The sequence below is a fragment of the Aythya ferina genome (genome assembly GCF_964211825.1).
Source record: "Aythya ferina genome assembly, chromosome: 1".
NCBI classification, from domain to species: domain Eukaryota; kingdom Metazoa; phylum Chordata; class Aves; order Anseriformes; family Anatidae; genus Aythya; species Aythya ferina.
In genome coordinates this window covers 132,314,148-132,324,361 of record NC_140296.1, presented here as the reverse complement: position 1 = coordinate 132,324,361, position 10,214 = coordinate 132,314,148, and the positions used below count along the sequence as shown (strand labels likewise).

General features: G+C 41.4%; 2 protein-coding genes across 21 annotated transcripts in view; both read right to left on the bottom strand.

The window, feature by feature from the left end:
• Window positions 1-1,410: 1,410 nt before the first annotated feature.
• REP15 (RAB15 effector protein) lies at window positions 1,411-5,255 on the bottom strand. Its single transcript, XM_084505745.1, has one exon. It carries the CDS (start codon window positions 3,319-3,321, stop codon window positions 2,599-2,601), a length of 723 nt encoding a protein of 240 aa, XP_084361871.1. The 5' UTR covers window positions 3,322-5,255; the 3' UTR covers window positions 1,411-2,598.
• A 146-nt stretch (window positions 5,256-5,401) lies between these two features.
• Window positions 5,402-10,214, bottom strand: part of PPFIBP1 (PPFIA binding protein 1) — a 112,868-nt gene continuing 108,055 nt past the window's right edge. For all 20 annotated transcript variants that reach the window (XM_084505742.1, XM_084505728.1, XM_084505727.1 and 17 more), the window contains 4 exons: window positions 9,597-9,785; window positions 9,091-9,270; window positions 8,668-8,733; window positions 5,402-8,048 (listed from right to left, as the gene is read on the bottom strand). In XM_084505742.1, coding sequence (XP_084361868.1) covers window positions 7,962-8,048; window positions 8,668-8,733; window positions 9,091-9,270; window positions 9,597-9,785 — 522 coding nt within the window. In that variant the 3' untranslated portion in view covers window positions 5,402-7,961. The remainder of the gene's footprint in view (window positions 8,049-8,667; window positions 8,734-9,090; window positions 9,271-9,596; window positions 9,786-10,214) is intronic.

The following is a 10,214-nucleotide window of genomic DNA, read 5'->3' as shown; positions in this document are numbered from 1 at the left end:
GAGGCCTTGCTTCAAGGACATGGTCAATCATCGCTCATTTGTGGGAAGTAGAGAGTAATTTCTTTCCTCTGCACTTCCATATAGCTTTCATTTATTTTGTTTGTTTGTTTTCCTCCCTTCTTTTTATTTTTCCCTTTTTCCCCTCCCTTTTTCCCCTTTCCCTTTTATTTCCCCTTAGTTAAATTGTTTAGTTCATGGTAGTCTTTATTTAATTATTATAATTATTTCCCTTTAATTAAATTATCCTTATCTCAACCCGTGAGTTGTTCTTTGCTTTACTTCTCCCCCTCCTCATCTAAAGGAGGGGGAGTGAGAGAGCGGTTGTGGGGTTTAGCTGCTCAGCACAGTAAAACCACCACATATGACTGAGTCACCAATTCAGCCTGGCTAAATAAATGAACAAAGTCAAATTTACATCATTAAATACTCTGTTGTTTGTCCTCACCTTTATTATCCGCAGCACAGATTCTTGGCAAATTCCCACCATTGCTGAGGGGCCAGGCTCCTGAGCTGCAACCCATGAGGCAACCAGGTGAAAGCTGTGGCACACCCTGGAAAATGTAATCTGGATCCCAGAATAAGTACCAAGGCAGCTTAAGCAGCTCTGGTACCTCAAGTAAGCAAGACTTACCTGAGTCTTGCTTACTTGAGGTACCAGAGCACCTCTGGAAGAGTCAAATTAAAAGGTCAACTGCCTCAGTGTCTAATTTTCATAGTTCAAAATCTATACATGCAAATCATTTGGATTTATTTTCCTTTTCCAACTCCAAAAAGGTATGCAAAACATCCAAAGGAAGAAAACACAATGTTTGCAGAGACAGCATTCCTATGGAACTGATTTTATTACAAGACAATGCCCTAAAAACCACAAGCTGCAAGATAATTTAAAGCAAAAATAAAGCTTTTCTGCTGGTCTTTTATAAAACAATCAATCCAGCTACAGTACTGCTCATGCTGTTAATTTAAACACACAAAAACAAAAACCATCCTGAATGGTCCTAGACCTTGCTCTCACTGCACAGCCCTGTAACTATGCACATTTTCTTTGTAAAAAAATAATAAAATACCAGAATTATCCTCTCTGTCTTACCAAACCCTTGTTATGCACAAAAATTACAATGCAGCCAGCTCTATAAAAAGCAACTGTATTTAAATGAGCTAGTTTAAAAAGCCTCCCTTCCCCGGCCCAGCTACCTTTGTGACACGGCAAAAATTTCACTGATGTCTGTGTGTTTGGTTTTGTTTCCGTTCACTTTTCAGTATCAGTTCAGACTTACCTTGTGGAAAGCTTCTGGCACTATTGCCAAAGCTTCTTTATGCTCTTTTTATATGACTGTGTAAATAAGAGCCTTTATTTCTTAGAGGTCGCAGCTTCCCCATCTTAAAACTCAAACATCACATAGCAAAAAATAAGATTGTTGAAATTATTTTTATTCTGTTAAATTATAAGGAAAGCCACATGAAGAGGAGGGTGATGCTTACAAAACTACTCCCATATACAAAAGTTGGTCACTACAGTGCCACAGTGGCCTACAAACACAGTGGGTTTGGGAGTTTGAAACTGGATTAATTCTTCCTTTCACTGGTTAACAGTGGCTGAAAGAAAGTAACTACAACTGTGCAACACAAAGTGCTGTCTAGTAAAACCTGAGGAAAATTGAATAAATCAGTACATAAATACTATTAGCTGCTAAGATACTGAAAACAAAGACAAAGCAAAGCACTTCTGCCCCTTCCAGACTGCTGCTCGCTGCCATGAGTGGTCCGGAGCTCACCTCTGCAGCTTTGAAAGACGAAGACTCCCATCAGCATCCCCACTGCTGGATCTTTGTCCCCATTTGTTAATTTTCCCACATTTTCTTTAACAATTGCCACTGCCTTTTGCCACACCTTGACCTGACACAGCTGCTTAGCAAGAACAGGATTTGCAGCTGGGACCAACCCTGCCCATGCATTTCACAGTGGCCCACAGCACTGAGGCTCTCCTGTCCCTGAATCCATAGCAAGGCACTGATTTACTTCCAGCAGGCAGGTGATTAATAGCTTCTTCATATAGCCCATTTCTATCCCAGGGAAGGGCTTTTCCTCCTCCTTCTAACTGAGAACCAGCTCCACTCCTCCAAAAGAGTGTTTTGAAGTCCTCTTGTTGTCCTCCAAACTCACTGCAACTTTTATGACTAGTAACAACACATTTTCTTTATTACAGACTCATCCTCCTGTTTAAAAAACAAACAGTCTGCCTTTTCTATAGACATAGCACACAGAGGCTGAGTCAAGTCTAATAAGACCTCCCAAGGCTCCAGGCAATAAAGCTTTCATCAGCCTTAGCCAATACTTGACAGTTGGCGAACAAAATGTTCTGGCAAAATTATGAGCCTTCTATAAACACATTTTCTGGCAGGTACGTCCTGTTGTTTTAAAACCTGGAGAGACTGAATCAGCTTTGGCTACTGCAGGATCTACAGGAATGTGCTGGGCGGAGGGGGAAAGTGGGAAATAAGGGGGTGGAGGAATGGCGTGCAAGATGGGAAATGAGGCAAGCTCAGCCCACACAGCCTTTGCTTCAGGCATTCAGAGCTGCTGCTGCTAACACAAGGTTTACAGAAAGTTCACGTACACATTGCCCACCTCCTTCAGTCCATTTCTTGCGCTGAGGCAGTTTTCCAACATCTCTTTTGTGGACAGGAAGCTCTCAGTACTCATGACAAATTGCCTTAGAGCATTCCCGCCCAACAGGCAGCATTTTTGCTTCTCCTTGGCAATGCTGTCTAGCATGACTCCGTGGATGTCCTTGGGCTTCCCTGGCACACCAAACACGATGAACAAGCCCAGGCAGTCCTGTCCCACCAGGCGGCAGAACTCTGCCAGCTTCTCAAACCTGCTCCTGTTTTGGAAATGCTCATCTGCCAGCGTGGCTTCCCAGCAGCAGTCATCCAGTGCCTTGGTGGGGCTGCTTTCACTATGGAAAAGTTTGGCCAGCTGCAGAGCCTGCACAGCAATCTGAAGTTTGATTTGCTTGTCAACTCCCAACAGAGTCCAGATCCAGTCCACACCAAACAACAAGGATTGCTGCTTGGTCGTTTTGCTGGTTGTGATACGTTCCTCCACTCCCTTTTCCACACAGAAGCTGATGAAGTTGACCAGAAAGATCTCATTCAGAGTGTCTGTGGCTGTCTGGAATTTGCTCTGAGGATCTATGAACCCAAGGTAGTCCTTCAGTCTTTGCGATGCATAGACCACACCTTGGCTGAAGACTTCACAGATAACAAGAGTTTTGGCCTTGCTCTCCTGGTTGTCTTCATGTGATATTTTCTGGCCCATTTTATGTGCAGAAGAAGGTCATTTCCACATGCAGACAGCCTCTGGGAAGTCCCTTCCTTCTTCAGCAAAGGCTCTGTAGTCACTGGGCACTGTCAGACCTACTAAGTACACATAATGGGTAGCTGTCGCCTTCTAGATTAAAGTCATGCCTGGCAGGCTGCAGTCCTGGAGGGCATGAAAGGTTTCTTCTGGGCGCGTTCCTCCACAGCTCACTGAGCAGGGACCAGCCCAGCAGGCCCTGTAACTTCCACACCTACTGAATTCACCTGTTTGTTTTCCTTATTGTTCATTCTGACACCATTTCCTTCACCAAACCTATGTCGTTCCAGTCTGATCTTATCTCATTCAATCTCATTTCTAGGACTATTACAAAGAAGCCTCTTTATTGGCACTGGGTGTTTCCTAGAGATGAATCAAGCTGTTTCTTTAATCACCCAGAGAGAAATATGTATCCAAACCTGAAGACTTCTACAGGATGCGTGAGATGATGTCATGGTCTATTTTGATGGAATGTTTGCCTGTATCCCAATATTAACTGCTGTTACTGTCAGTGGCATTAACTGTGCTATGACAATGCACATGGACTCATTTGAACATTTGGCTCAACTAAGAAGCTTGTGCTGTTGCTGCTGGATTATCTTAGGGAGGCTTGGACAGTCAATGCACAGCTACAACTACAAATAAACAAGCTTCCTAACTTTACAAAATCCAGTCTCCCTAATTGTAAAAGCTGGAATGTATGTTACTGCTGCAGCAGGCACCAGCCCTGTTCAGCTCCAGAAGCTACTGCTGCCACCAAATGCACTGTCACAGTCTCCTCATGGGCCCAGAAGCTCACCAACCTTCTCACAAAACATTGTCCTACTGAGTCTTATTCCTCTTCATTCTCAATGAATGAAAAAAGCAATGAGGTTCTCTCTCTGCCTTCTTTTCTCTAATTGCTTAAAACTTCCTTCATTTGATCTCTCCCCTCCTGCCTACAGGTGTTCTTGTGCTCCTGCCACACCCACAAGGGAAACGCCATCTCAGGAGCAGGCTGGTCAGTCACACTGCCCTCAGGTCCCTCTTTCCAAGAAACAGATCATGTCCTAGGTATTACCTTTCTTCTCTTACAGGGTCTTCATATTTGTCATGGGCCTGTCTCCACTCCTTCATAACTTACAGCCATCAGTAGGTGTTCACTACTGCTTCTCTTGTTATCTCTGACCCTAAATCTTGAGTTCCCTTCCTTTCTACAGAGGGATTCCCCAGCACCTAACACACTCTCCTTGCTGACCTCTGCTCCAAATCTACTGGCAACTCAGGTTTTGCTTTAATTTTCACAGCTGCCTCACAGAGTGCTATCCTCAGCTGGGAGGAAAAAGATAAAAGGACTCACCAGGTAAAGCTCTTGCTGCAAAGTAAAACATCAGAACGCTCAAGGAAAGCATAAAGCTCTCAAGTAGTATGCATCTTCTATTTTGCACATCACTGTAACAACAAATGCATATTGTGCTCTAGATTTCAAAGTGTTTATCCTCATTGTTAACACAGAAATGTTGATCTGTCATACAAAACCACAGAAATGACAGTCAAAAGACAGGGAGGGGTTCTGCATTTTCTGCTCTGTTATCTGGCCACACCAGGCAAAACATTTATCGACATTTCTACCTGCATCCCAGCAGCACACTGTGGTCTGGGGAAAACAGCTGGAGCTCCTATGCCTGCTGAAGGCTGCAAATACATGCGTAGGGGACAACACCTGGGGCTAGAGAGATGCTTGTTCTCTGCAGTGGGAATGGCAAAAGCTGGTGCTTTTGCACCAGATGACAATCAACAGAGACACCTTCTCATCACACTGTGCCAAATAACCCAAGTGATTCAAATCTGGATCTCAGAAATCAGTATAAAAAGACGTAGGACAGTGCATTTCTTTCCTGTTATCTGACTCTTTCTGCAGGCACTATCAACAGATGAACTAATGAGTCCACAAAGACTCTAATTTTGTTTGCCCCCTCTCCCTCATCTTTTAAATAGAACAAAATAGCTTCCTAGGAAATTAAAAAAAATACGGATACATATTTAAAACAAACACAAACACTTGGCATTTTCCACAGATTTTATTGGATCTTACATGGCAATACACAGCAGTAATGTTGCCCTCTTCAAAAATGCACAAAATACCACAATGTTATCAATTTTGTGCACATGCGCCCATAAACTTCCTGAGGTCATCCCTTGCTTTCATATTAGACCCCCATAAAATAATCACGGTTCAGATGATAGGCTGCTTTGAAGGGACAACCAATTTTCCAACCAGTAGATGCTGAAATGGGTTGTTCGGAGCAGAATTTTACTTACACTGGACTTAAAAACAAGTGATCACCTGCTGCTGCCAATATGTTTGTTAATAGCACTGAACTGAAAAGAAATTTGAGAGTATTTGCTTATACCTGTTTCAGCACATAATATTGTGTCACTAGCCCTTTTTTTTCCCTGTGAATATCCAGCCATTATGTCCACTAGTCAGAGCCTGCTAAAGGAGTGAAACTAGAGGAATACTGTTGCTCAGAAGCCTGTGCCATGTCGTCCCAGCGCATCTCTACTGGTAAGAGCAGGGTCTTGAGCTCAACTTACATTTAAATAATTACCATATTGCAAATTATTCACAGAAAGCAAGCCCTGAATCCACATCTGAGTATTTGCACCTGAAAGCTGGAAGCAGGCATTACATAATGTGGTATTTCTGCCTAATTAAAATAGCTCAAACACCCCCAAGACAGCAGAGGAAGAAACAACAGATAGCAAATTATTTGTGGATATTACTTAGTCAGGAATTTTGGATAAAGCACCAGTATTGTAGTCTGTCTGTAGAGAAATGTAAAGTGGCACAAACTGAATATGAACAATTACAGATTGTTTGCCTGGCTCCAGTTACTAAAGAGAGAATGGCAGCACTTGATATCATATACAACACAACTGGTCCACATCAAATTTTTCATTTTCTTTGCACATAAATAGCCTTCACTGCACATCCTTAAAAAAAAAAAAAAAAAGAAAGAAAAAAGAAAAAAAAAAGACTTGTAATAGATTATAAGCTATAAGCAGGAGCTCTGTGAAGAACCTTCCTTCCCTTCCTAACTTTTGTAATGGTGTTTCAGAAACACCCACAAAATCAGCCAAAATCTAAACTCCATTATACCACACAAGCAGCATGTCAGAAATGGTTTCATTACTACCCTTGCCGGAAGTGACAACTCTTATAAAAGCCAAATACCACTGCAAGGAGCAATTCTAACTGGATTTTTTTCCTTTACAAAGCAAAGAAGTTTCATGCCATTGTGCTAAAATACATGCAACATTCAACACCGTATAAACAACCACTGTAATAAACAGTTACTTTTTTGGCTTTTGGCTAGGACATCTTGCAATACAGAAAAATTCTGACAAAAAAAAAATTCTACTGGCTAGTTAGACTTACTAAAATCTGATCATCTTCAAGGCAAGAGAGTTATGTTTTTAGAAGGTAAAATGATATGCAACATGTTTGATATCTGTATTTTTGAGGGAAATTCCCACCTTGGCTTTAATATTATGAAATAATATATTTCCTATACATTTCTCTCTATATATATTTTATTTTTGATTTTTTGCAACTCCACCATCTTTATGTTAGTTACAGCACAGAAATATCCCTTCCATATGCAGGGAGTACTCTCAGCTTGAAGGAAAACTCTCCAGAATATTTTTAAGTCACAGAAACATTAATAACTTTCTTGAATGCTATAACTACTGCTGCAAGGAACACGGAAGAAGACGTTTTTAAATTTGCAGTTTCTGTAAGAGTCACTGCCAATAGAAACATGCTTTATAACTGTTTCATCCCAAATGGAAGATCATTATACTGTGCACTTAGTAAAAAGCAAAAAAAGCAAACAGTTCCAAAGGCCAGCCTGCCTTTTCCAGTAACCAGCTGGTATGCAAACTGCGATAATCTTTTACAAACCCCTCCCCTTCCCCCACACCTCAAGCTTTCCATCACTCTATTTCACAAAATTTAAATTTCTGCTTTTACATGTACTTAATATATTCTTTTTTCTTTTCTTTTTTTTTTTTATTTTTATAAAACAGTATAAAAATAAAAGCAACAATTAAGAGCTACAGGGGAGGGCATGGATGACTAAATTCGATATCATGGGAAGGGCAGAACTAGTATTTGTGCCGATAGCAATAACATCTTGTTTCAACTGAAAATCTAGAGAAAGCTGATCAGAATCTACAGACACAATACATCTATTCTGAAACAATATAAAGGATTATCTCAGGACAAGAATAAGCAAAAGGAGCACTATGATACCATGTAAATTTAAATGCAACACTCTGAAAGATACCACCAGTTTGTACATTAAATATAGTAAAAAAACAATTACCATTCACTAGTGTCTGGGTATTTCTTATGGCAACTTTAGAGTAGGCACCTTTTTTTTTTTTTTTTTTTTTTTTTTTTTTTTTTTTTTTAAATTCGCCACCTCCCAGTATTACTTCTAACAAACAGAAGCAAGAGCAATGTAATGTACATGATTTGCTGCCCATCATGTGTAATGCTGTTTCTTGTACATAGGAAAGTGAGCTGAGCCTTCATCAGTGCCTAGTGGTTACTGTCACACGTTAGAGTCCTCATCTGTTATACTGGTGCTAGGAGAGCGAGTCGCAAAGTCTTTAAACATTTCATCTTCTTTTAACATGTGCTAGAAAGGAAATGAGAAAAGAGTCAAGGTTCAGGCCCTCCCAATTAATATCAAGTACTGAGGACAGTCCAGTCTCATGGCTGGCAGCAAACAACACTAACAGGCAAGGCATCCTATCACTCTTCCCCTCCAGACCCACCCCCATTGATTTCTGGGGAACCCCTGGCTCAGGGGATGGAGCCAGCTGAAAAATAACTCATCTACAAAACAAACTGTGAGGAACAGATTTATTTTTTTTACCCCATGGCCCAGCTCCATTTCTGCTGGCACAAATGGCTTGGGAAATGCCGGCTGGGGCTGGGCTGATTCCATTTCTGATGAGGCTTCACTGTATCTGTTGTTTGCACAGTATTTTACATACTTCAGTTCTCAGACTGAGGCGTTTCACCCCATCCAAACACTATCTCTCACTAAAAGCACCGATACCTAGCAAAGCAATTGCTCCCCAAAACACAAAACTAAGCTGCTTGACAGAGCTGCTAACAGTGATGAAAATTTGCACTTAAGTATGTTTGTAGATAACTCAGCACTGCTATTTAATGCTAGAGACTGGCAAAGGTCTTAGGTCCATTGTACAGAAAAGGAACCTTATTCTACAGACACCAGTTTTACGCCTTACTGTTAAGTTGTTGATGCCTTCAGAAAATGCTCCTATTTGCCTCACTGTCCCTTCTGAATCTTCCATCTGCAAAAAACAGATAATGAATAATGAATGAATAATAAATCCACTGTATGCCACAACAGAATGGCAATTAAGTACAGCAGACAATGTAAATGCTTGATTGCACCCAACCTGGTCAGAGCAAGAAAAGAGTGTGGCCCATGAGGGCCACACACTATGCAAGAGAGGGTCTTACAGGTATTGCATTCACAGCTTGTATCTTCCTGTGCCGAGAGGCATGTTTGTTATGTTTGCTAGTGGTGCTGTGTGACTCTAAGAAGTGAGGACCTTCTCAGGCCAAAGTAAAGGAAAGGTTTCACCATGAAAAGGAGGTTTTCCACCAAACCCGACAGCAGAGCCAAGGATTTTAAACTGTTTTACCTGCTCCAGTCTGTCCAAATCGTCATCATCATACACTCGGATATCCAGGCCAGGCTTAAAACCCTTCTTTGACCCACTTCCAGAAGCCCTCCCCAGTTCCATAGGACACACATACTCTTCCACATCATCTTGCTTCTTCTTCCTCAGGCTTCCAAAATTGCTGAAGGCAAGTTTCTTTGGCTTACAAGTGAAGAGAAAGTTGACAAGTTAGAGTAAACAAAGAATTAACAGATCTCTCTGCATTTGGTGTTTCAATCAATGTAAGCAGATGATGAAGGGTTAAGACCCCCTGCTCTCCTAACAACGACTTTCTGAATAGCTGCATTTCCTGATAACTGCATCCAAAAGAACAAGATGTGTTCCCTCATGTGTTTAATGTGTGTTTTTTTCATTAGCAGCCAGCCCCTTTTCTCAGACCTTACTGAACTGTGCTCCAAGAACAGGTAAAACTGGATATCTAAATGTCTGCCTGGAAGCTCATACATGACCCAGAACAAGTGGCCTACCTTTACTTTGGCAGTTGCTGTTAAGAGGACATAGTCTGGGGACTCCATGGCTTCACGTTTCTTCTGCTGGGCATCCTGCCCAATGAGGAGGTTGAAATGAGTCGCCAAGTGCCGTCGCAACAGTGTCTTGTTTGGTGGGATGTTTAGCAATTGCGCCATGGTTTCTACATTGAAACGTGGCTCCAAAACCTTTTAACCAAACCACAGAGAATACAGCTGAAGCCAGTACTGTCTGATGAGGTCTCAAGGACATCAAGAAGCACACCTGTCTTCATCACCTCCTAAGGTTGCTTTGAGATGTTTTTATTTTAGAGAAAATATACAACAAAGGGGAAGCAAAGAGAGATAACTAGTTAAAGGATTCATAAAATGCTACCTCCAGACTTGCTTTCTTGAGCTATATTGAAACAAACTGGCAGGTAAGAACACGTAAATCCGCCCTTAGCTCATGTGGAGCTATTGCAAAATGTTTATTCACCATCCTCTTTAATGCTGGAAAATGCAGTCAAAGGAATGATGGAGAATAAACAGACATAAAATGTCTGGAGAAAGGATATACCTATCGATCAGAACAAGCTTCTACAAGTATAAGTCTTTAGCCTAGAGCATCTCATGCTA